Below are 27629 nucleotides of genomic sequence, written 5' to 3'. Positions count from 1 at the left end.
CTGCCGCGCATGCTCGGAACTGCGATCGTAGCGCTGCCGCGGATAGAAAGAGAAACGGAACTTACTTTTTGGACGACCCTCGTATACAGGGTGTTACTAAAAGGTATGGCCAGCCTTCAGGAAACATTCCTCACACGCAAAGAAAGAAACTATGTTATGTCGACATGCGTCTGGAAACGCTTACTTTCCATGCTAGAGCTCATTTTATTACTTCTCTTCAAATCACATTAATCATGGAATGGAAACACACAGCAAGAGAACGCACTAGCGTGACTTAAAACACTTTGTTACAGGAAATGTCCAAAATGTCCTCCGTTAGTGAGGATACATGCATCCACCCGCATGGAATCCCTGATGTGCTGATGAAGCCCTGGAGAATGGCGTATTGTATCACAGCCGTCCACAATACCAGCACGAAGAGTCTCTACATTTGGTACCGGGATTGCGTAGGCAAGAGCTTTCTAGTGCCCCCATAAATGAAAGTCAAGAGGGTTGAGGACAGGAGAGCGTGGAGGCATGGAATTGGTCCGCCTCTACCAATCCATCGGTCACCGAATCTGTTGTTGAGAAGCGTACGAACACTTCGACTGAAATGTGCAGGAGCTCCATCGTGCATGAACCCCATGTGGTGTCGTACTTTTAAAGGCACATGTTCTAGCAGCACAGGTAGAGTATCCCGTTTAAAATAAAGGCTGTGAGTCGAGGAAGTACAGTACATACTGACGAAACTAAAATGAGCTCGAACATGGAAATTAAGCGTTTCCGGACACATGTCCACATAAGATCTTTTCTTTATTTGTGTGTGTGGAATGTTTCCTGAAAGTTTGGCCGTACCTTTCTGTAACACTATATATATAATGTGCAGACTTACCCCAGTGGTTGTTCTATCTGAAAGTAAACGAAAAATCAAAGTTGAGAGCTGTAAGTACGTCAACAATCCACAGTTACCCCCAGCCGCAAAGTCTGTTCCATCAATCAACGAGAAGTAGACTTGGCGTATGAGCAAGCAGAGAGTTAACCTTTTTTTTTTTTTTTTTTTTTTTCTACTGACCGGTTTGATGCGGCCAGCCACGAATTCCTTTCCTGTGCTAACCTCTTCATCTCAGAGTAGCACTTGCAACCTACGTCCTCAATTACTTGCTTGACGTATTCCAATCTCTGTCTTCCTCTACAGTTTTTGCCGTCTACAGCTCCCTCTAATACCATGGAAGTCATTCCCTCATGTCTTAGCAGATGTCCTATCATCCTGTCCCTTCTCCTTATCAGTATTTTCCACATATTCCTTTCCTCTCCGATTCTGCGTAGAACCTCCTCATTCCTTACCTTATCAGTCCACTTAATTTTCAACATTCGTCTATAGCACCACATCTCAAATGCTTCGATTTTCTTCTGCTCCGGTTTTCCCACAGTCCATGTTTCACTACCATACAATGCTGTTCTCCAGACGTACATCGTCAGAAATTTCTTCCTCAAATTAAGGCCGGTATTTGATATTAATACACTTCTCTTGGCCAGAAATGCCTTTTTTGCCATAGCGAGTCTGCTTTTGATGTCCTCCTTGCTCCGTCCGTCATTGGTTATTTTACTGCCTAGGTAGCAGAATTCCTTAACTTCATTGACTTCGTGACCATCAATCCTGATGTTAAGTTTCTCGCCATTCTCATTTCTACTACTTCTCATTACCTTCGTCTTTCTCCGATAAACTCTCAAACCATACTGTGTAGTCATTAGACTGTTCATTCCGTTCAGCAGATCATTTAATTCTTCTTCACTTTCACTCAGGATAGCAATGTCATCAGCGAATCGTATCATTGATATCCTTTCACCTTGTATTTTAATTCCACTCCTGAACCTTTCTTTTATTTCCATCATTGCTTCCTCGATGTACAGATTGAAGATTAGGGGCGAAAGGCTACAGCCTTGTCTTACACCCTTCTTAATACGAGCATTTCGTTCTTGATCGTCCACTCTTATTATTCCCTCTTGGTTGTTGTACATATTGTATATGATCCGTCTCTCCCTATAGCTTACCCCTACTTTTTTCAGAATCTCGAACAGCTTGCAACATTTCATATTGTCGAACGCTTTTTCCAGGTCAACAAATCCTATGAACGTGTCTTGATTTTTCTTTAGCCTTGCTTCCATTATTAGCCGTAACGTCAGAATTGCCTCTCTTGTGCCTTTACTTTTCCTAAAGCCAAACTGATCGTCACCTAGCGCATTCTCAATTTTCTTTTCCATTCTTCTGTATATTATTCTTGTAAGCAACTTCGATGCATGAGCTGTTAAGCTGATTGTGCGATAATTCTCGCACTTGTCAGCGCTTGCCGTCTTTGGAATTGTGTGGATGATGCTTTTCCGAAAGTCAGATGGTATGTCGCCAGACTCATATATTCTACACACCAACGTGAATAGTCGTTTTGTTGCCACTTCCCCTAATGATTTTAGAAATTCTGATGGAACGTTATCTAGCTCTTCTGCCTTATTTGACCGTAAGTCCTCCAAAGCTGTTTTAAATTCCGATTCTAATACTGGATCCCCTATCTCTTCTAAATCGGCTCCTGTTTCTTCTTCTATCACATCAGACGAATCTTCACCCTCATAGAGGCTTTCAATGTATTCTTTCCACCTATCTGCTCTCTCCTCTGCATTTAACAGTGGAATTCCCGCTGCACTCTTAATGTTACCACCGTTGCTTTTAATGTCACCAAAGGTTGTTTTGACTTTCCTGTATGCTGAGTCTGTCCTTCCGACAATCATATCTTTTTCGATGTCTTCACATTTTTCCTGCAGCCATTTCGTCCTAGCTTCCCTGCACTTCCTCTTTATTTCATTCCTCAGCGACTTATATTTCTGTATTCTTGAGTTTCCCGGAACATGTTTGTACTTCCTCCTTTCATCAATCAACTGAAGTATTTCTTCTGTTACCCAAGGTTTCTTTGCAGATACCTTCTTTGTACCTATGTTTCCCTTCCCAACTTCTGTGATGGCCCTTTTTAGAGATGTCCATTCCACTTCAACTGTGCTGTCTACTGCGCTATTCCTTATTGCTGTATTTATAGCGTTAGAGAACTTCAAACGTATCTCATTCCTCAGAACTTCCGTATCCATTAGAAGGTAATATCTCATTTCCAAGGATGTCAGTCTGCTCAGGAGAAATTATACGTTTCTGTAACCTTGCATTACAACATTAATAGTTTATCGTTTGCGAAACTGTCACCAGATTGACGATGAAAGTTCAAACTTCAGACCTAACGACCTTTTTATGGTGGGGTTTCCGAGCATCGTGACAGGCGTCAAAATATCAAAACCTGTCAAGCAATCTCCAAACGCAACATTTTATTACATAATTATAGCTGAAAAATGTAGGTATGGATGCAAAATTCTCTCAGTAGATCCGTCTATGATTTTCCTGATGTCGGCGATACGTTTGTCTTCCTCCAAAATGAGTTGTTTATTTCCACAATAAACTCATACGTGGGAATTAAAGTTTGACATACATTATGTATGTCGATGTCTCTTAATGATTATTATTTCCGCAATTGAAATTTATGTTTTCTTTAAAACGTAAAAATATTTTCGCCTGGTGGTATACGACATCATCTTGGAAACATTTGATTGATAAATACGCTGAATATGAGTCGGAAAGAGGAGATTAATTGCTGTGGTATCTACAGACGGAGTAAATAAGCATCTGCTTTGCAACTACTTCGTAACAACACGAAAAATGGTTGAAAACTTCTTTGGAACGTGTTAATTAAATAGCGGTCACTTAAATCACCAAATCTTTTGCAAGGAGAGTAACGAAGTGGGTGGCAGTGGAGGGGAGGAGGGAGGGAGGAATTTGAAATCTGAGATCTGAGACGTGTTCTAAATATGCTAGCCACATCTGGAAGTCGATATTTGCAGTTGTGATCTTTGACAGTTTCTGCATCTGATACGTTGGACATCGTATTTATATTTGCAGTTCATTTTCGTCTGCTCGTCTTTGTTTACAGAGTTCACCTTCGTCGTGTTGTATACTTACCGGTCAGCTCGTATTTTCACTGAGGGCTCATCTTCTTCTACCTCATGGTCACTGTATTGTGTTTGTAACGGCAGCTCACCTTCTTCTGCTTGTACTTGATGGCCAGCTTGAGCCTCTCTAGGGTCTGCCTTTCGCCCGGCTCCCAACTCTCCCCTCCAGGGTTGTGGTTTAGCATGATCTCCAGCTCCAGAGAGGTGCGCGCGTGGTCCAGCAGCGACGTGGCGAACTCCTGCACGTTCTGCCGCATCTCCTGTAAAAGGCAGCCAGTAGAGGCATCAGTCCCCTATCCTTGAAGTACAGTCCCGCCCTACAGGTTGAGAAAGATTGTGGTATCACATTACAACACATAGGAAAAATGTAGGTTTCTACGTTTCGAGACATGATGTGATCTCCGGAGTAATTTTTTATTTATTTTTATTTATTTAAACGTCAAGTTGTGTAGAACCATATTGACGAGAAAAGGTCATGGAATGTGTCAGTACACGAAATTACAACATAAAAGTAGTAACAGATAAAAATAAATGTCCATGAACCTGAAAAACGTCAGTCCGTAAGTTTAAGTAAACGCTATGAGCAATACAATAAAAATCAGTTTAATTTTTCAAGGAACTCCTCGACAGAATAGGAGTGACCCATTAGGAAACTATCCAATTTCGATTTGAAAGCGAGTGGATTACTGCTAAGATTTTTTAATTTTAGTGGCAGCTTTTTGAAAATGGATGCAGCAGTATACTACACACCTTTTTGCACAAGAGTTAAGGATGTCCGATCCAAATGGAGGTTTGATTTCTGCCGAGTATTAACTGAGTGAAAGCTGCCTATTCTTGGGAATAAACTAATATAGGTAATAAGAAACGACAATAAGGAATATACATATTGAGAGGCCAATGTCAAAATACTCAGACTCGTGAACAGAGGTCGACAAGAGTTTCGTGAACTCACACCACTTATTGCCCGAACCGTCCGTTTCTGAGCCAAAAATATCCTTGTAGAATGGGAAGAGTTACCCCAAAGTATAATACCATACTACATAAGCGACTGAAAATAAGCAAAGTAGACTCATTTTCGTGTCGAAGGATCACTCACTTTTGATACCGTTCGAATAGTTAAAATGGCAGTATTAAGTCTTTGAACAAGATCCTGAACGTGGGCTTTCCACGACAGCTTACTATCTATCTGAACACCTAGAAATTTCAACTACTCAGTTTCACTTATCATATGCCCGTTCTGTGAAATTAAAATGTCAGGTTTTGTTGAATTATGTGATAGAAACTGTAAAAACTGAGTCTTACTGTGATTTAACGTTAGTTTATTTTCTACAAGCAATGAACTGAGGCCATTTACTGCACTATTTGAAACCGAGTCAATGTTGCACACAACATCCTTTACTACCAAGCTAGTGTCATCAGCAAACAGAAATATTTTCGAGTTACCTGTAATACTAGAGGGCAAATCATTGATATAAATATGGACCAGGAGCGGCCCCAACACTGATCCCTGGGGTACCCCCCACTTGATAGTACCCCACTCAGATTCCACATCACAGCCGTTATCAACATTGTGAAAAACGACCTTTTGGTGCCTGTTGCTAAAGTAAGAGGTGAACCAATTGTGAGCTACTCTCCATATTCCGTAATGGTCCAACCTCTGGAGCAATATTTTGTGATCAACACAATCAAATGCCTTTGTTAAATCAAAAAAATACTCTATGCGTTCGAAACATTTTGTTTAGCCCATCCAGTACCTCACAGAGAAAGAGAATATAACATTTTCAGTTGTTAAACGACTTCTAAAGCCGTTGCACATTTGATATCAAATCGTATGATATAAAATGATTAATTATCCTTACATATACAGCCTTTTCAATAACTTTTGCAAACACTGATGGCATAGAAATAGATCTAAAATTATCTACATGATCCCTTTTTCCCTTTTTATAAAGCGGCTTTAATACGGAGTACTATAATCGCTTAGGAAACTGACCATTCCTAAAGGAAAAATTACAAATATGGCTAAATACAGGGCTAACATGTGCACCACAGTACTTAAATATTTTACTAGGCACTCCATCATAACCATGAGAGTCCGTAGTCTTCAGTGATTTAATTATTGACTCAATCTCCCTCTTGTCTGTATTACAGAGGAGTATTTCGGACATCAATCTCGGAAAGGCATTTGCCGAGAAAGTTATGATTTCAATAGAAACTAAATTTTTATTTAATTCATCAGCAACGCTCAGAAAATGATTGTTAAATACTGTACATATATCTGATTTATCAGTAACAGAAATATTTTGCTTCTAACTGACTTTATATCATCAACCTTGTGCTGCTGACTAGACACTTCCTTCACAGCTGACCATATGGTTTTAATTTTATCCTGTGAATTAGCTATTCAATTTGCATACCACATACTCTTTGCCTTCCTATAACATTTTTAAGCACCTTACAATACTGTTTGTAACTGGCTACCGTAGCTTGATTCTTACTACTTCTAACATTTTGATATAATTCCCACTTGGTTCTACATGGTATCTTTATCCCACTAGTCATCCACCCGGGCTGTCCATTACTGCTAGTACCCCATTTAGAATGTTCTAATGGAAAGCAACTCTCAAAGAGCAAAAGAAATGTATTATGGAAAGCATTGTATTTATCATCTAAATTATTGGCACTATAAACATCCCGCTTCTCTTGTTCCTTAACAAGTTTAAAAAAAAACTCTCTATTGCTGTTGGATTGACTTTCGTACATAGTTTGTAATTAAATATGACATTGGTTTGAGTACAAAAGCCTTTTAGTGTTAACATTAGTGCATCATGGTCTGAAAGGCCATTCGCGCTTTTACTAACAGAATATCCATCTAGCAATGAAGAATGAATGAAAATATTGTCTATGGCTGTGCTACTGTTCCCCTGCACCCTAGTTGGAAAAAAGACAGTTTTTATCACATCATATGAATTTAGATCAGCTAACACCCTTTTTATTGCACAATCATATACAAAATTAATATTGTAGTCACCACATATAACTACTTTCTGGAACTACCTACAAAGAGAATCAAGGACCCTCTCCAGCTTGTGCAAAATTCCCTGAAATCGGAGTTAGGTGTCTTATAAACAACAACAAGTTTAGTTTCACTAAATTCAACTAACGCTGCACAACTTTCAAATATCTGTTCAGTGCAGTGTCGTGATACGTCTATGGACACAAATGGTATACTGTTTTTTATGTACAGAGCCACTCCCCCACCCCACAAGGAACTCCTTGAGAAACAGCCGGCTAATGTGTAGCCTGGTAAAGGAAGCCTCTGAATTATCAAATTATTTAAGTGGTGCTCTGAAATACCAATAATTACAGAGTCAACATCTATTAGCAGTTCACTAACTTTATCTCTAATACTTCTTATATTTTGATGAAATATGCTAATTCCTTCTCTGCTTGGAAACGTTACATCCTCTGGAGGTGAGCCCTTAGAGGCACTTCCTTTAAGCAGGTATACCTATCAGCTGACTTAAGTCTAAAAAAGGTGCAGCTCTAACACCAACAACTACAGGAATTTTTCCATGAGTGATACCACTACCACCACCACCCACTACACTGTCACCTATAAGCTTAGCCAGCCTCCCCTTTCCGTACCTATTGAGGTGCAGGCCATACCTACTAAAACCACATCTACAGCAAGACCGAACTGGCACCACTGAGATGTGATCCACGTCCTCCGCCATCAGTGCCCTCCCCAGACCCACATTAACGCACCTAACAGTCACATTAAGGTGAGGCCGATCATGACGCTGAAACAGTTGCACAAAATGCACATTAGTGCCACCAGTTTGAGTAGCTATCTTAACCAAGTCACCACTGACATCATATTCCCCATCCCTATCGAGAATGTTCCTTGCTCCCCCCACTATCACTACCTGATCCTCCTTCATTAAATTATTACATAACTCCCCTATGCTTTCAGTCACCTGAGCCAAGCCTGCACTAGGCTTCTCACGTTTTTAAAACTATCATGCGTGTCTAAAGAGTCACCTGCTTCAGTTCTCTTCCGTTAACAGCTTCGATCGGTGCAGTTGGTCTTGGTTCTGGTACCAGTAAAGTGTTGAAATTCCTCATTTATTACTATAGTTAAATACAATCCTGGAAATTGAAATAAGAACACCGTGAATTCATTGTCCCAGGAAGGGGAAACGACACATTCCTGGGGTCAGATACATCACATGATCACACTGACAGAACCACAGGCACATAGACACAGGCAACAGAGCATGCACAATGTCGGCACTAATACAGTGTATATCCACCTTTCGCAGCAATGCAGGCTGCTATTCTCCCATGGAGACGATCGTAGAGATGCTGGATGTAGTCCTGTGGAACGGCTTGCCATGCCATTTCCACCTGGCGCCTCAGTTGGACCAGCGTTCGTGCTGGACGTGCAGACCGCGTGAGACGACGCTTCATCCAGTCCCAAACATGCTCAATGGGGGACAGATCCGGAGATATTGCTGGCAAGGGTAGTTGACTTACACCTTCTAGAGCACGTTGGGTGGCACGGGATACATGCGGACATGCATTGTCCTGTTGGAACAGCAAGTTCCCTTGCCGGTCTAGGAATGGTAGAAAGATGGGTTCGATGACGGTTTGGATGTCCGTGCACTATTCAGTGTCCCCTCGAAGATCACCAGAGGTGTAAGGCCAGTGTAGGAGATCGTCCCCACACCATGGTGCCGGGTGTTGGCCCTGTGTGCCTCGGTCGTATGCCGTCCTGATTGTGGCGCTCACCTGCACGGCGCCAAACACGCATACGACCATCATTGGCACCAAGGCAGAAGCGACTCTCATCGCTGAAGACGACACGTCTCCATTTGTCCCTCCATTCACGCCTGTCGCGACACCACTGGAGGCGGGCTGCACGATGTTGGGGCGTGAGCGGAAGACGGCCTAACGGTGTGCGGGACCGTAGCCCAGCTTCATGGAGACGGTTGCGAATGGTCCTCGCCGATACCCCAAGAGCAACAGTGTCCCTAATTTGCTGGGAAGTGGCGGTGCGGTCCCCTAGGGCACTGCGTACGATCCTACGGTCTTGGCGTGCATCCGTGCGTCGCTGCGGTCCGGTCCCAGGTCGACGGGCACGTGCACCTTCCGCCGACCACTGGTGACAACATCGATGTACTGTGGAGACCTCACGCCCCACGTGTTGAGCAATTCGGCGGTAAGTCCACGCGGCCTCCCGCATGCCCACTATACGCCCTCGCTCAAAGTCCGTCAGCTGCACATACGGTTCACGTTCACGCTGTCGCGGCATGCTACCAGCGTTAAAGACTGCGATGGAGCTCCGTATGCGACGGCAAACTGGCTGACACTGACGGCGGCGGTGCACAAATGCTGGGCAGCTAGCGCCATTCGACGGCCAACACCGCGGTTCCTGGTGTGTCCGCTGTGCCGTGCGTGTGATCATTGCTTGTACAGCCCTCTAGCAGTGTCCGGAGCAAGTATGGTGAGTCCGACACACCGGTGTCAATGTGTTCCTTTTTCCATTTCCAGGCGCGTATTTTGAATATGAGCTCACACAACCTCTAACAAAGTCACGTACGGTAAGAGATAAAAATTTAAACATAAAATTACGTCTACACCACATCTACATGATACTCTACGATTCACAATTAAGTGCCTGGGAAAGTGTTCATAGAACTCCCCTTCAAACTATATTCTGTTTGGACAGCGCGAGGGAGAAAAGAAGACATTTTGCACGCTAGCTCTAATTTCTTTTATTTTATTACAGCGATTATTTGTCTCTATGAACGCGGGGGACAATAAAATATTTTCGCATTCGGAGGAGAAAGTAGGTGGCTGAAATTTCATGAGAAGTTCCCGCAGCAAAGAAAAACGCCCTTGGTTCAATGAATGTTACCGCTATTCGCGTATCATATCGGCGGTTCTCTTTCCCCTATTTCGCGATGATACAAAACTTGCTGCCCTTCCTTGAACTTTTTCGATGTCCCCGTCAGTTTTCTCTAACATGAATCCCCCTTTTCTCGGCAATATTCCAGAAGAGGACGAACATGAGTAGTGTAGGCTGTCTGTGTAGTAGACCTGTCCTATTTTCTAGATGTTCTCTTTCGCTTTCCACACAACATTATCTATGGGTCGTTCTAATAAAAGTTATACGTAATTGTAATCCACAAGTATCCGTAATATAATATCAGTGTGTAGCATCAAACTTTATGTTCCACCATGCCAGACTTAAACCTCCATATTTAGCGGTGCCTTATCCCAACCTCCCTTTCAGCCCATAGCGTCTTTTTCAAACAGTTCTTCATAGTCATACAAAGTTTGGTTGAAATAGCTCATTGGGGTTCTATTGCTATTACGGTGCATGCAAGCGCGCACGCACGCTCACGCACGCACACGCACGCACGCACACACACGCACACCTGCTTCGGGCATGGATGTGTGTAATGTCCTTAGGTTAGTTAGTTTTAAGCAGTTCTAAGTCTAGGGGACTGATGACCTCAGATATTAAGTCCCATAGTGCTTAGAGCCACACACACACACACACACACACACACACACACACACACACACATGCGCGCTCGGCTCGCGCGCGCCCATACACACGTAGATAATGACTTCTATCCACTTATCTACATACAGATATTGTTGTTGTTGTTACGGCCTTAAGTCTACAGTCTGCTCCGATATAGTTCCCTGCAACTTTTGCTCTCTCACACTTTGCTGTGTTACCAATCCGACGATTCCCTGATGCCTTTGGATGTGCCGCAATAACTGACCCCTTCTTTTAATCAAGTTATGTTTCAAATTTCTTTTCTCCCTAATTCTATTCACTATCACGCCATAAGTTATCCATTATATCCGTATAATTATCGGTATTTTTATGTAGCACGACGTTTCAAAAGACTGTACGTTGTTCTTGTCTGAACTGCATATCGTCCACGTTTCTCTTCCTTATAAGGCTGTGCTCCTGATAAACACTTTCGGGAAAGACTTCCTAAAGTTTAAATTTATATTTGATACCAGCAATTTATTTTTTCACAAATACTTTTTGTACTATACTCACTCCACATTTTAATTCCTGTCTACTTCTTCTAACGTCAGTTTTTTTTCTACTCAAATAGTAGACGTCGTCTAACACTTTTAGTCTCGAATTTCCTAATGTGATTCCGTCAACACTACTTGATTTGATTCCACTACATTCTACCCTTTGTTTTACGTTGTTGATATTCTAGTGGAGCTACATGTCCTTGAGTAATATGATGGCCATAGTTTCCCCTTGCTTTTAGCCATTCGCAGTATCAACAGTAGAAAGGCCATGCTGAATGATGTTACAAGTACAGATCAGTTCTTCATCCAGACTGCTGCCCTTGCAACTAGTGAAGAAGGTGCTGTGCCTCTTCAGGAACCATACTTTAGTGACTCAAGTAATTTCTCTGAAACGTAATTTTTAATAACAATGAAAATAAAGTGCGGTAAGGTGAGGTGACAAAACAAATTTTCGCGACGTGTTTTTGAGAGATTCATTTATAACTGGAGAGACCCAAATAGAGACTCGGAACTACTAATCGTCGAAGAGATTAAGAACATCATTAATTCCTTGGAGGAGAATAAAGCTGCTGGAATAGATGAGATCACTGCACAACTCTCGACATACAAAAACAAGAAAAAGATTTCGACGTCGCTTACAAAGGTATTAAGGAAAGAAAGTAGCTTCCAGAAGTGTGATAACTGGGAGTCTTACTTCGAGTTATAGAGAAATATCTCTATACCATTAACCTATAAGATATTATCAATGAAAACAGTGTTGAAGAGAGTGTAAAAGCCCATAAGTCCAGAAACTGATGAATATGAGGGAGGTTTCATAAAAGCCAGAACATTCGCAGAACAGATCCTGAATTTGAAACTGATAATTGCCTAATAACACCAGGACAAAGATTTTAGCGCTCAGATTCATGGGCAAAAAACTTATGATTAAATAGATAGAAGACCATTTTTAAAAATTTTGAAGGCGATGATTCGGACATAACTAAGGCGGCACCTAACCTCAAGTTCAGAAGAACGCTATCACGTCCTCAGCATCAGAGAAGGGGACGTCCTCTCCACATCTCTTCAATTGAGTGTGATAAAGCGATGAGAGAATGATGCAGAGAAATGAAAGCAAACAATGTGAGTGGAGTACAAGAGAAATACAATGTCGATAAGCTGTTTGGTGTTTGCAGGCGATATTGTGATCATGTCGGAACTGTTATAAGCGGCCACTAACCAAAGGATCCACTCGGCTAAGGCAGAATATCACGGATATTAAGACAGTTCCTGTATGTGTGAAAAATGGAGAAGGTAGTGGGATATAATAACTAGAAGGGTAGGCAAGACTATGCCTGAGAAGAAATAAAGTTACCTGAGCATGAATAAGATAAAAAAGCAAGGGAGGAAGATTGGGTTTAACGTCCCGTCGACATCGAGATCAAAAATGGTTCAAATGGCTCTGCGCACTATGGGACTTCACATCTTAGGCCATCAGTCCCCTAGAACATAGAAATACTTAAACCTACCTAACCTAAGAACATCAGACACATCCATGCCCGAGGCAGGATTCGAACCTGCGACCGTAGCAGTCGCCCGGTTCCGAACTGAAGTGCCTAGAACCGCTCGGCCACCGCGGCCGGCATTTCGAGATCATTGGAGACGGAGCACACGGATGGGGAAGAAAATCGGCAGACCCTTTCAAAGGAACGATTCCGGCATTTGTCTCGACCGGTTTAGGGAAATCACGGAAAAATCTAAGTCTCGATGGCCGGACACAGGTTTGAACCATCGTCCTTCGGATGCGAGTTCAGTGTGCTAACTGTTGTGGTTGGCAGGAGAGCCAACCGTATGGTTAAAGGAGGCCGATATGCACGCGTTTTAGCTCACGCAGGCTGGCGTGAGGTCTGGAACATGACAAGGGTATTAGAAGTGAGAAAAACGGACGTAGCTGGTGGAATACTTAACTTTAATCCATTAATGGAGAACGTCGCTCTTTATGGTACATGATTCACAATATCAATAGTACGGATACTGGCGCCTTGCTAGGTCGTAGCAATCAACGTAGCTGAAGGCTATGCTAACTATCGTCTCGGCAAATGAGAGCGTAGAGTCAGTGAACCATCGCTAGCAAAGTCGGCTGTACAACTGGGGCGAGTACTAGGAAGTCTCTCTAGACCTGCCGTGTGGCGGCGCTCGGTCTGCAATCACTGATAGCGGCGACACGCGGGTCCGACGTATACTACCGGACCGCGGCCGATTTAAAGGCTACCACCTGGCAAGTGTGGTGTCTGGCGGTGACACCACACTAACCACTGCGCCGCCTCGCTCGATTGTAAGATAAAATCGGTATATAAACTATAAACATTTATAACGGAAGAATCATTCTATCAATTAAAATCATGACATTACGAAACATGAACGCAGCAAGAAGTCTCGACGAAGAATAGACGATTAATGGACAGAGAGCGAGAGAACCTAGAGTTGTGCGCTTAAGAGCCAAAGAAACTGGAACACCTGCGTAATATTGTGTAGGCCCCCCGCGAGAACGCAGAAGTGCCGAAACACGACGTGACATGGACTCGACTTACGTCTGAAGTACTGCTAGAGGGGGATGAAGATCTCTTCTGAACACAACGTTGCAAAGCATCCCAGATATGTTAAATAATGTTCATGTCTGGGGAGTTTGCTAACCATTAGTAGTGTTTAAACTCGGAAGAATGTTCGTGGAGCCACCTTGTAGCAATTCTGGACGCATGGGGTGTCTCATTGTACCCCTGAATTGCGAAAGTTCGTCGGAATGCACAATGGACATCAATCGGTAGATGATCGGACAGGATTCTTACGTACCTGTCACCTGTCGTGTCTAGACGTATCAGCGGTCCCACATTACTCCAAATGCGCGCGCCCCACACCAGCTTGAACAGTCGCCTGCTGATATCCAGGGTCCATAGATTCATGAGGTTCTCTCCATACCCGCACGCGTCCATCCGTTCGATAAAATTTAAAACGATACTCGTCCGAACAGGAACATGTTTCCAGTCATAACAGTCCAATGTGTGTGTTGTCAGGCGATGCGTGAAGTTTAGTGTCGTGGAGTCATCAAGGGTACACGAGTGGGCACTCCGCTCCGAAAGGCCATGTCGATGATGTTTCGTTGAGTGGTGACACTTGTTGATGGCCCAGCGTGAGAAACTGCCGCTATTTGCGGAAGGGTTGCACTTCTGTCACGTTGAACGATTATTTTCAGTCGTCGTTGGTCCCGTTCTTGCAGGATCTTTTTCCGGCCGCAAGAATGTCGGAGATTTGGTTTCACCAGATTCCTGATATTCACGGTACACACATGAAATGGTCGTATGGGTAAATGTCCACTTCGTTGCTGCCTCGTGCTGTGTCCCATCGCTCGTGCGCTGACTACAACACCACGTTCAGTGTCATTTAAATCTTGACAACCTGCGATTGTAGGAGCAGTAGACGATCTAACAACTGCGCCAGACACTTGTTTTCTTATAAAGGCGTTTCCGACCTCAGCGCCGTATTCTGCCTGTTTACATATCTCTGTATTTGAATACGAGTGCCTTTACCAGTTTCTGTGGCGCTTCAGTGTATATCTATATAAAAAGAACTATGTTGTTTGGAAACATTCGTAGAATGGAACCGGATACTGCTGTTTGTTGTGAACGATAAACGGGAAGTATATTGGATTCAAGAGGTAAATAGGAATGTGAAAGAAATGGGAATGCAGGGAGCAGAGAGTGACAACACGATAACTTTCAAATAGACTATTGAAACTGCCACGCAGTTCCAGAACAGAATTAACCCAGAGTGAAAACATAATGGAGCCGTGGTCCCTTCTACACGCGGTTGCATTACCTCAGTGTTGCTACAGCAGTATGTTGAAGATACTGAAACTGCAATTATAATCACATACGACTGTGGTTACATATTGGTTAGTTTTCCTTTTTCGTTTGTATACGCACGAGCGTAAGATGAGGTACAGTTACTGCGGCTGTATTCCCAACTGGAAAGTGGACTTTCGCCGTAGCGGCGTCGTATGTAATGCCAGCTAGTGGATGTGTTTGCCAAGAGATGGCGTGGTGGTACTGCCAGTTGCACAAGAACACTTGACGGCTTCGCAGCAATTTACTCATTTCTGAAGAATTGTTTCAGCAGCTCGTTGCAAGACGGATGCCTCCCGGTCAGCACAAAGAGTGCCGCGCAGAAGAGGAGAATGCTGAACGTGTTTATAGCAGGGTGAAAGAGGTGTACAGAGGGCAGTGTCTCGCACTGTGTAGGATATTCCGGGAGGCGGGACGTGTAAAAATTAAGAACGTGCCACGTGCTGGGCATGTGCACGTTGCCACCACCAATGTCACAGTTTCGGCCGTGGAGGAGCTCATACAAACGAATCGTCAGATGTGCGAATCAACGTGCACCGGATAATCCACGAGAAGCTTCGTAATGTCAAAGTTCGTTTCAGAAAATCAGAAAACGGCGAGAATGCATGCTTGCCTGACCACGCTACTGAGATACGCGGAACAAGGAACGGATTCCATTGCTCAGCTTGTGCCATGAGATGAGACGCGGCGTCACCACTTCGACTTGGCGTCCAAACGGGTGAGCATGCACTGCCGCCATCCTAGCTCCCCTCGTTCACAAATGCCCACTCTGTCTCGAAGGATGGAAAAGTGATTCTCAGTTTCTCTTTCGACGACGCAGGGCCGCTACTCATCGACTGACTTTCACTGGGTGCAAAAGTTTACGCTGAACAGCATTGCAGCACGTGGCTGAAGCTGAGACATGCCGGTAAAAACAAACGTGGGGACCAGCTCTCGAATGGGGCGGCGCTTCTCCTGAGCAACACAAGGCCGCATGTGACCAAGAATACCCTCGAGTTCCTTCAAGAATTTCGATGGGAGGTTTTGGAACATCCTATTTACAGCCCTGATATCTCCCCAAGTGATTTGCATATCTTCGGCCCTTAAAACAATCACTTGAAGGTCAGGGTTTCAGCTGTGACAAGGAAGTGCAGGAACCGTGAAAAACTGGATCCGTCGTGAATCAAGGGGTTTCTTTGTACGTGGTGCAATCAATGTGTCAATGTCAGTGGCAGTTATGTATAGTTATAATTGTTCCACATGAAGTGCGATTAGAATATTTGTACTAGTTGTGTCCCTCTAATTTGTGGCGTATCTTATATACTAAGGTGACAAAAGTCATGGGCTGCATGCTAGTACCGTGTCGGACGTCTGTTTTCTCAGCGTAGTGCAGCAGCTCAACGTTGCTTCGACTCAACAAGTCATTGGACTTCCCCTGTAGAAATATTGAGCCGTGCTGCCTCTATAACCCTCCATAATTGCGAAAGTGTAGCTGATGTAGGATGTAGTGCACGAATTGATCTCTCGATTGTGTCCCATAAATGTTCGGTGGGATTCATGTCGGCCGATCTGAGAAGGCAAATGATGCGGTCGAATTGTGCAGAATGTTCGTCAAACCAATCGCGAACAATCGTGACCTGGTGACATGGCGCACTGCCGTCCATAAAAATTGCATCGTTGTTTGGTTGCTTGCGAACATGAAGTCAATGAATGGCTGCAAATAGTCTCCAAGTAGCCGAACGTAACCATTTCCAATCAAGGATCAGTTCAGTTGGACCAGATGACCCAATGCATTTCACGTAAACAAAAGTCCACACCGTTATGGGGCCACCTCCAGATCGCACAGTTCCTTCCTGAGAACCCTGGTCCATCGCTTCGTGAGGTCTGCGTCACAGTAGAACCGTATTGTCAGCTCTTGCCAACTGAGACAGGGCTCATCCGACCAGGCCACGGTTTTGCAGCCGGCTAGGGTCCAACCGATATTTCCATGTACCCAGGAGTAGCGCAGCATGCCGTGTCATGGTGTTGGTAAAGGCATTTGGATTTGGATCTGGATCTGTCGTCTGCTCGCAAGCTCATTAACGCCAAATTGCTCTGCACTGCCCTACCTGCACTATCCTACTTCCGGTTATTTCACACATTACTGCTTGTCTGTTAGCACTAACAACTATACGCAAACGCCGCTGCTCTCGGTCTTTAAGTGAAGGCAGTCGGCCCTTAGTGAGATGCAATGCATTTAGTTTGGTACTCTCGGCACACTCTTGACACTGTGGATTTTGGAATATTGATTTATCTAACGATTTCAGAAATGAAATGTCCCATGCATCTAGCTCCAACTACCATTCCGCGTACAAGGACTGTTAACTCTACATCTACGTCTACATCTACGTGATTACTCTGCTATTCACAATGAAGTGCCTGGCAGAGGGTTCAACGAACCACCTTCATGCTGTCTCTCTACCGTTCTACTTTCGAACGGCACGCGGTAAAAACGAGCACTTAAATTTTTCCGTGAGATACCTGATTTCTCTTATTTTATCGTGATGATCATTTCTCCCTATGTAGGTGGGTGCCAACAGAATGTTTTCGCAATCAGAGGAGAAAACTGGTGATTGAAATTTCACGAGAAGACCCCGTCGCAACGAAAAACGCCTTAATTTTAATGATTGCCACTCCAATTCACGTATCATGTCTGTGACACTATCTCTCCTATTTCGCGATAATACAAAACGAGCTGCCCTTCCTTGTACTTTTTCGATGTCATCTGTCAGTCCCACCTGATGCGGATCCCACACCGCACAGAAGTACTCCAAAATATGGCGGACAAGCGTAGTGTAAGCAGTCTCTTTTGTAGACCTGTTGCACCTTCTAAGTGTTCTGCCAATGAATCGCAGTCTTTGGTTTGCTCTACCCACAATATTATCACTGTGATCGTTCCGCTTTAGGTTATTTGTAGTTGTAATCCCTACCCTAAGTATTTAGTTGAATTTACAGCCCTCAGGTTTGTGTGTAATCGAAATTTAGCTGATTTTTTTTAGTATTCATGTGAATAATTTCGCACTTTTCTTTATGAAGTGTCGATTGCCACTTTTCGCACCATACAGATATCTTACCTAAATCATTTTGCAAGTCGTTTCGATCATCTGATGACTTTACAAGACGGTAAATGACAGCATCATCTGGAAACAATCTAAGACGGCTACTCAGATTGTCTCCTGTGTCGTTAATACAGATCAGGAACAACAGAGGGCCTATAACAGTTCCTTGGGGAACGCCGGATATTACTTCTGTTTTACTCGATGAGTTTCCATCTATTACTGCGAACTGTGACCGTGCTGACACGAAATCACGAATTCAGTCGCACAACTGAGGCGATACTCCGTAGGCACGCAGTTTGATTAGAAGACACTTGTGAGGAACGGTGTCGAAAGCGTTCTGGAAACCTAAAAATATGGAATCAATTTGACATCCTCTGTCGATAGCACTTATTACTTCATGAGTATAAAAAGCTAGCTGTGTTTCACAAGAACGATATTTTCTGAATCCGTGCTGACTATGTCAATAAATTGTTTTCTTCGAGGTACTTCATAATGTTCGAATACAATACATGTTCTAAAACCCTACTGCAAATCGACGTTAGTCATATTAGCCTGTAATCCAGCTGATTATTCTTACTTCCTTTTTGGGTATTGGCGTACTTGAGCAATTTTCCAGTCTTTAGGTACGTATCTTTCTGTGAGCGAGTGGTTGTATATAATTGCTAAACATGGAGCTATATTATCATCATACTCTGAGAGGAACCTGACTGGTATACAATATGGACCGGAGGCCTTACCTATATTAAGTGATTTAAGCTGCTTTGTTACACCGAGAATATCTACTTCTATATTTTTCATCTTGGCAGCTGTTCTTAATTGGAATTCAGGAATATTTACTTCGTCTTCTGTGGTGCAGGATTTTCGGAAAACCGTGTTTAATAACTCTGCTTTAGTGGCACTGTCATCAGTGACTTCACCGTTGTTATCGCGCAGTGAAGGTATTGAATGTGTCTTGCCACTGGTGTGCTTTATGTATGACCAGAATCTCTTTGGGGTTTCTGGCAGATTTAGAGACAGAATTTCGTTGTGGAAATTATTAAAGGCATCTGGCATTGAAGTACGCGTCGTGAGGCCATAATCACGTGGAAACCTTTTCACGTGAATCACTTGAGTATAAATGGCAGCTCCGCAAGTTCAATGACCTTTTATACTTTGTACACGATACTATCACTATCTGTACATTAGACTATCGCTATCCCATGACTTTTGTCACCTCAGTCTATCTCGTAAAAAGAGCTTCCACGTTTCCAGTTTTTTTATTTCTTACAACTATACTGTCGTATCAACATCTTTGTACAGCAAGTGGAAGGAATTGTTTATTATCTAGTCGGTTCTTTGCCGTGCTATAATTAATCTGGAATTTATTAGGAAACTCGAGGCAGTCGTAAGCACAATTCCCGATAATATTCGCCACTCAGTATGTAAAGGAAACTTCTGCAGTGCCGTAATTGACAAGACGCGGACAGAGGCACGGAAGGCCGCCGGATGTCGCGTTTCGTTCGGCGCTCGCATTTCAGCGCAGCGTTTATCTGCCGCCCACCTCGCGCCGCGGCAGCGCCTGCTAAAGCCGACGTGTCGAGCAGAGCGGCCGGCGGGCTCGCCGTGCTCGGTGCGGCGTGCCATCCAACGTCCCACGCCTCCCTCAAATATTCAGCGCTGCGCTGCGCTGCGCTGGCTGCTCCTCAAAGCGAGGTGCTGCCGCCGACTGCGATTACGTTTCGGTAAAATGCGACCAGCACGCTTCGCAACTTGCAGCTGCGAAAAGCCTCTGACCCTGCCTAAGTAGGATCTTAACGAAACTCGTAAACCAGAACCGAAAGTTGTTTTTCGCGCCCAAATTTACTGTGGCAACTACGCATTCTTTATCTACATCTACATCTACATGGTTACTCTGCAATACACACTTAAATGCCTGACAGAGTAGTAATAGAACCCACTACGTTGTCCTCTATGGTGAGTGTTCATCGGAGGTGAGGGTATCATCTGGAGTGCCCCAGGGAAGTGTGGTAGGTCCGCTGTTGTTTTCTACCTACATAAATGATCTTTTGGATAGTGTGGATAGCAATGTGCGGCTGTTTGCTGATGATGCTGTGGTGTACGGGAAGGTGTCGTCGTTGAGTGACTGTAGGAGGATACAAGATGACTTGGACAGGATTTGTGATTGGTGTAAAGAATGGAAGCTAACTCTAAATATAGATAAATGTAAATTAATGCAGATGAATAGGAAAAAGAATCCCGTAATGTCTGAATACTCCATTAGTAGTGTAGCGCTTGACACAGTCACGTCGATTAAATATTTGGGCGTAACATTGCAGAACGATATGAAGTGCGACAAGCATGAAATGGCAGTTGTGGGGAAGGCGGATAGTCGTCTTCGGTTCATTGGTAGAATTTTGAGAAGATGTGGTTCATCTGTAAAGGAGACCGCTAAGAAAACACTAACACGACCTCCTCTTGAGTACTGCTCGAGCGTTTGGGATCCCTATCAGGTCGGATTGAGGGAGGACATAGAAGCAATTCAGAGGCGGGCTGCTAGATTTGTTACTGGTTGGATTGATCATCACGAGAGTGTTACGGAAATGTTTCAGGAACTCGGGTGGGAGTCTCTAGAGGAAACGAGGCGTTCTTTTCGTGAATCGCTATTGAGGACATTTAGAGAACCAGCATTTGAGGCTGACTGCAGTACAATTTTACTGCCGCCAACTTACATAAGATAAGATAAGAGAGATTAGGGTTCGTATAGAGGCATATAGGCAGTCATTTTTCCCTCGTTTGGGAGTGGAACAGGGAGATAGATGCTAGTTGTGGTACGAGGTACCCTCCGCCACGCACCGTATGGTGGATTGCGGAGTTTGTATGTAGATGTAGATGTAGAGGGTTCATCGAACCATTTTCATACTACTTCTCTACCATTCCACTCTCGAATGGCGCGTGGGAAAGAGGAACACCTAAATCTTTCCGTTCGAGCTCTGATTTCTCTTATTTTATTATGATGATCATTTCTTCCTACGTAGGAGGGTGTCAACAAAATATTTACGAATTCTGATGAGAAAGTTGGAGATTAAAATTTCGTAAATAGCGTTCAGTAAGTAATAGAGCCTCGAGTGTTATTATTAGGTTGGTGCAGAAGTTGCGGCGTTTTTCCGTACATTAAATAAACACAACAAATACAAATGACAGTGGCTTTAGTCATCAGTAACATATCCTCCTTCACTATTTAGAATAGTCTTCCAACACTGGCGAATTTATGTGACTTGGCAGCTGTAGAAATCACCTGGTTCTGAGGCGAAGAAGTCGTCATGTTCGGAGCGCTTTTTCAAAATGTTCAAATCTGTGAGTTCTTAAGGGACCAAACTGCAGAGGTCATCGGTCCCTAGACTTACACACTACTTGAACTAACCTGTGCTAAGAACAACACTTACACGTATGCAAGAGAGAGGACTCGAACCTCCGGCGGGAAGGGCCTCGCAGTCAGTGAGATGGCGCTTCTAACCACGCGGCAGCGCTTTATCAACTGGAGATGAAGTTCCTCGAAGGGTGTTCTGTAGAGAGCGGGAAAGGTGAAAATCTGACGCTGCAATATCAGGTGAATAAGGTGGGTGCGGAATGAGTTCCCAAACCAACTCCTGCACAGTGTTTTTATCAGTCTAGCGTGTGGGCGTTGTTGTAGGCTAGCATACATTCGCGCTGTGTTCCTGGTCATTCTTCTCGGATTGCGCCTGGAAGACGTTTCATTCGTTGACAATAAATGTCAGCAGTGATCGTTAAATCTCGGAAAAGCAATGCGTAGTACACCATACCGTCACTGGTCCACCACATACATAGCAATATCTTTTATGGATGCGCACACGTCTTTTTACTGGGAATTGTTACTTTGTTCAGGCTCAAACATTCCTTATATTACCACAAAGACGACACCCACACTTAACGATACGGAATGGGAATGGTCGATGTTCAGTAGCCAGTTGATGACTAGCAAGCGGCTACTCGCTGATTTTTGTGATTTTGGCTCAGAGCATGCGGTACCCACACATCCGTTTCTTGAACCTTTCCCATTGCATACAAATGTCGCACGACAACGGAAAGAGCATAGTTGATCACACTTGCCAGGTCTCGAGTACCATTGTGGATCAATGCGTTTAAACGATCTTCATTAGACCTCGAAAGTCTTGCTGAACATGGAGAGTCACTAATGCCAAAACGATCTTCCTTAAAATGATAAAACCATTTTATTGCTGTGCTCTGTCCAATGGCATTATCCTCATTCAAGGCCGAAACATTTCTGGCCACCTCCGCCACTGTCGACCCTGTATTGAACTCAAACAGATGACTATGTTGGAAATATTCCGATTTCTCCACTTAGCATTTCATTTTCTAGCGTCCATAGCTCCAAGCAGTATCTCCAGATGACAAAATGACAATATATAAACTAAAACAGCAACAGTGAAGAACAAATAAAAAATGATGGTCGATAAATAAACCTGTAGCAACGAGAATACCAATACGCAAACAGAAACGCTAGTAACTTATTACTTATATTGGTTATACAGTATGTGTAAAGTATGTTGGAAGTCGCTTAGTGCTCTCACTCTGAAATACTTCATGAATAAATTCCGGGTATTTGCTGTGATGTCATTTATTTTGCGTCGAGAAAAGCAGACTGTTCCTAGCTGCAACACTTTTCCTATGTGTTAAATTTTTAAAATCAGATTATACCTCTTAAGTCAGTAGATTATGAACGAATTTGAAATTTTTAAATTCAATAATTACTAGAAAAATTGAAAATCAAATTTTTGTTGCCTCTTTAAGCTATCAGATAGGCATGTTACATATGGTACTGCGTTATTGGAAAGCAATTTGCTGTCACCTCCTGGAACTAGTCAGGCACATTTTCTCTGGCGTTTCGGCAGATATGGGGAATTAAGTTATTACAATTTGTAGCTGGAGTCATTTCAAAAAATAGTACTCATCAGGCCTTTTCATGCGACGCCTAGCGTCGAGAAAGTGTCGATTTGTTCCCAGGTACAAACAAAATGATTTATGAAGTGGAACTTTATGTACCTATTCGATAGAGCGGTCCGAAATTAATCTAGAGCGATATTCCTTTTATCGTTATGTATGAACAGGAACATTTTTTTAAAAAGTATTCCAGTAGCGACTGAGCAGTGATACTGCAAGGCGGTAGCAGTCAACGTGGGCCTTGGCGACTACAGTTCTGCTTATTTAAGGTGTTTTAACGTTCCTGTTAACAGATATCTGTCGACACTGGGCGTGGTATGAAAGGTGCGATTAAAATCTTTTTTTTTTTTTTTGAGGTGTCTTCAGCTACGCATTAGATTAATGAAATTGCAATTATGTGCCGAAACAACAAAGAAAATGCGCCTGACGAGTCTTAGGAGGAACAGGGTGAGTCAGCTGCCCCTACCTTCGGGTGTTATGCAACACGCAACGCCTTCAAAAAGCACGAGAGAGATTTTCATGTTCTCCTGATAGCTATGTGCAGTCTATTAGTCTTACACAAAAAAATGAACAGCAACATTTTGTAGGAAATTTAATGTAGTTAAATTTTATTCTGGGATACGTTTTCGATGGGGGCCACAGTTTTCGAGGTATTCAAGAAAAACGCATTTGAAGGTAAATTTGTACGTTTTTCTCGAATAATTCAGAAACTGCAGCCTCTACGGGAAACAGATCGCAATATAAAATTTAACTACATTAAGTTTCCTACGGAGAGATCCTGGTCATTTGCGCATGGCGAGGGAGAAAATACAAAAATCTTACCTGTGGTATTTGAAGGTGTTCCGGGTCGCATAAACCCTGTAGGGAGAGGCAGTTGAATGACGTTGTTATATTAATGTTAACTATTCAACATCCTATTAGAACTACTGACGGCCTTGGAAGAGCCAGTCCTGACAAAACTCTATCATCTGGTGAGCAAGATGTATGAGGCAGGCGAAATACCCTCAGACTTGAGGAAGAATATAATAATACCAATCCCAAAAAGGCAGGTGTTGACAGATATGAAAATTACCCAACTATCAGTTTAATAAGTCACAGCTGCAAAATACTAACGCGAATTCCTTACAGACGAATGGAAAAAATGGTAGAAGACGACCTCGGGGAAGATCAGTTTGGATTCCTTAGAAATATTGGAACACTTGGGGCAATACTGACCTTACGACTTATCTTAGAAGGAAGATTAAAGAGAGGCAAACCTACATTTGTAGACTTAGAGAAAGCTTTTGACAATGTTGACTGGAATACTCTTTCAAATTCTAAATGTGTCAGGGGTAAAATACAGGGAGCGAAAGGCTATTTACAATTTGTACAGAAACCAATCACTGCTTCTCTTTGATCCCCCTCCACTCTTATAAGTGGAGGGGCAAGAAACGGAAGCAGTGATTGGGAGGGGAGTGAGACAAGGTTGTAGCCCCGATGTTATTCAATGTGTATATTGAGCAAGCGGTAAAGGAAGCAAAAGAAAAATTCGGAGTAGTTATTAAAATCCACGGAAAAGAAATAAAAAGTTTGAGGTTCGCCGATGACATTGTAATTTTGTCAGAGACAGCAAAGGACCTGGAAGAGCAGTTGAACGGAATGGACAGTGTCTTGAAAGGAGGGTAAAAGATGAACATCATCAAAAGCAAAACAAGGATAATGGAATGTAGTCGAATTAAGTCGGGTGATGCTGAGGGCATTAGATTAGGAAATGAGATTCTTAAAGTATTAAAGTAGTTTTGCTATTTGGGGAGCAAACTAACTGATGGTCTCGAAGTAGAGAGGATATAAAATGTAGACTGGCAATGGCAAGGAAAGCATTTATGAAGAAGAGAAATTTGTTAACATCGAGTATAGGTTTAAGTGTCAGGAAGTCGTTTCTGAAAGTATTTGTATGGAGTGTAGCCATGTATGAAAGTGAAACATGGACGATAAATAGTTTGGACAAGAAGAGAATAGAAGCTTTCGAAATGTGGTGCTACAGAAGAATGCTGAAGATTAGATGGGTAGATCACATAACTAATGAGGAGGTATTGTACAGAACTGGGGAGAAGAGAAATTTGTGGCACAACTTGACCAAGAGAATGATCGGTTGGTAGGACACGTTCTGAGGCATCAGATCACCACTTTAGTATTGGAGGGCAGCGTGTAGGGTAAAAACCACAGAGGGAGACCAAGAGATGAATACACCAAGCAGATTCAGAAGGATGTAGGTTGCAGTAGTTGCTGGGGGATGAAGAAGCTTGCACAGGACAGAGTAGCATGAAGACCACAACAACAACAACAAGAACTGCTTGTAAGTGGCAGTATTGTTTCCAGCGAGAAGGCCAGCAGAAAGTCTGGGCTGCCGATGCCGCTGCTTGGCGTCGCAGGCGAGGCGGCGCACTCACGTTGTACTCGTCGCGGAACTCGTTCTCCATGCGCGAGAGGCGGCGCACCTCCCAGGAGAGCTCGAAGGCGGTGAGCAGCGGGTCCCGGGAGGAGAGCGCGATCAGCGAGGAGGCGGTGAGGGCTCGGTAGGCGTTGATGCGCGCCTGCGAGTGCCGCAGCGAGTCCGCCTCGCTCGACACCACGCACTCGTCGCAGCCGCACCTGCCGACAGGCGGAACGTGGCGCCGGGCCTCTGTCACACTGGCGCTCGTCACAGGAATCAGTCTCACCTCAACGTTACACTGTGTCTCCAGGGTGAGATTTTCACTCTGCAGCGGAGTGTGCGCTGATATGAAACTTCCTGGCACATTAAAACTGTGTGCCGGACCGAGACTCGACGTGCTCTACCATCTGAGCTATCCAACTACGACTCACGCCCCGTCCCCACAGTAATGTTTGGAAGGCAGGAGACGAGATACTGGCAGAAGTAAAGCTCTGAGGACGGGGCGTGAGTCGTGCTTGGGTAGCTCTGATGGTAGTGCAATTGGCCGCGAAAGGCAAAGGTCCCGAGCTCGAGTCTCGGTCCGGCACACAGTTTTAATCTGCCAGGAAGTTTCATATCAACGCACACTCCGCTGCAGAGTGGAAATCTCGTTCTGGAAACATCCCCTAGACTGTGGCTAAGCCATGTCTCCGCAATATCCTTTCATTCAGGAGTGCTAGTTCTGCAGGTTCGCAGGAGAGTTGCTGTAAAGTTTGGAAGTGATAAAAACTCCTGGTTTTAAAAAGAGTAATTTTTCCGGATAAGTTATGTGTGGCCTCAGACCACACTGTTGGGATCTCACCACGCAGTTAAATATTGCAGCCACTGAAGGTATTACAGTCAGTCGTCTGGTAATTTCTGAACTCCTTCCACATCGGACCCTGCGGAATACGTTCAGTATTGCTACGTTGATAACGAGGCGATCATCAACAGAATCCCAAGCCCCAGAAACTCCATATTTCCTCCTCCTCTTTTATGACGCGCTGTTCTGCACTTTGCCATCGAAGGCCAGTGACGTGTCACGAAGCTTCCTGCACTAGTTTCATTACGTTTGGCAGCTTAAATGACTTGTTATTTATAGTGACAAATCCCTTAACTTGGCTCCAGGCCAATTCTATTGGGTTCAGACTGCAGTGTTAAGGCGAAAACTGTAAAAACGCACCGTACTGTGCTCGACGCCGTGAAAAATATTGTTTTCCATGTTTCTACGAAACTTATCACTCAGGTTCGTGTTAGACCACATCTATCCTACAAAGCAGTGGGCATATTCAAACAAACAAGATTTAATTCTTCATTTTTCACCAAAAAATTTAATTCTGTAATGTTTTCTTAGCTTCGACAATCATTTATAAAATATCGATAATTAAGAAAGTGTATTTGTAATGAATACGAGAATTTTGCTTGTGGAAGGTAATTAGACGCTAGAAGACATGCATATTTCTTTAAAAGTGATGTTTAAGTATACGTTAACTATGATATATTTGATGAATTTCATATTTAAATGATTTAGGTATTCAGACCGACCAAAAAAATTATACACCACGAGTTATGAACCGCCGCCCGCAACCTCCCACGATTACCCATCTGCGACGCTACCGATTGCGCCACGCATGTAAATTTAATACGTTTTCTTATTTTTATTACATAGTGTTTCTCGAAAAACGTCAAAGCTGATTTTTCTCTGTAATCTTGTAAAAAACATTAACGACTTGTTTCTCGCCATTGACGGTTTTCCGGGTCCGTGTTTTACTACGAAACAGGAAGCAGTATCGTCCATTTTGACGGTACGTAGGAACAGAGAGACAATCAGAGCGCAAATAGCGTTTACAGACACTATCACTGTACATGATTTTTGAAATAAAAATTACGTAGCTAAAGTATGATTAAGAAAAACGTTGATGACTGTTAATACATCAGAATGTCTTAAAGTTTCATTTACAGTGACACAGTAATGATATATCTAATACATAAGTTGGACTTACTTCCAAGGGCGGGACAACACCAGTGTACGAGAGCTACGGCTGCTGACCAATCATCATATTCCTACATTTTAATAATTCTGCATTTATTCCATCAATATCAGTAGATTTTCTATGTTTAATTTCCCTAATGATTTATAAAGTTCTTCTATTGTTGCATGATAAACTTCAAATCATTATCATTCTTTTCAGGCTA

General features: G+C 43.3%; 1 protein-coding gene across 3 annotated transcripts in view; it reads right to left on the bottom strand.

Moving 5' to 3' along the window:
- LOC126282063 (transient receptor potential protein) overlaps window positions 1-27629 on the bottom strand; it is a 413093-nt gene that overhangs the window by 164993 nt on the left and 220471 nt on the right. For all 3 annotated transcript variants that reach the window (XM_049981506.1, XM_049981508.1, XM_049981507.1), the window contains exons 7-8: window positions 25432-25633; window positions 4107-4277 (exon numbers count right to left, since the gene is read on the bottom strand). In XM_049981506.1, coding sequence (XP_049837463.1) covers window positions 4107-4277; window positions 25432-25633 — 373 coding nt within the window. The remainder of the gene's footprint in view (window positions 1-4106; window positions 4278-25431; window positions 25634-27629) is intronic.

Source organism: Schistocerca gregaria, chromosome 7 (genome assembly GCF_023897955.1).
Source record: "Schistocerca gregaria isolate iqSchGreg1 chromosome 7, iqSchGreg1.2, whole genome shotgun sequence".
Taxonomy (NCBI): domain Eukaryota; kingdom Metazoa; phylum Arthropoda; class Insecta; order Orthoptera; family Acrididae; genus Schistocerca; species Schistocerca gregaria.
Note: the sequence above shows the minus strand (reverse complement) of the source record. Positions and strands in the feature narration are given on the sequence as shown.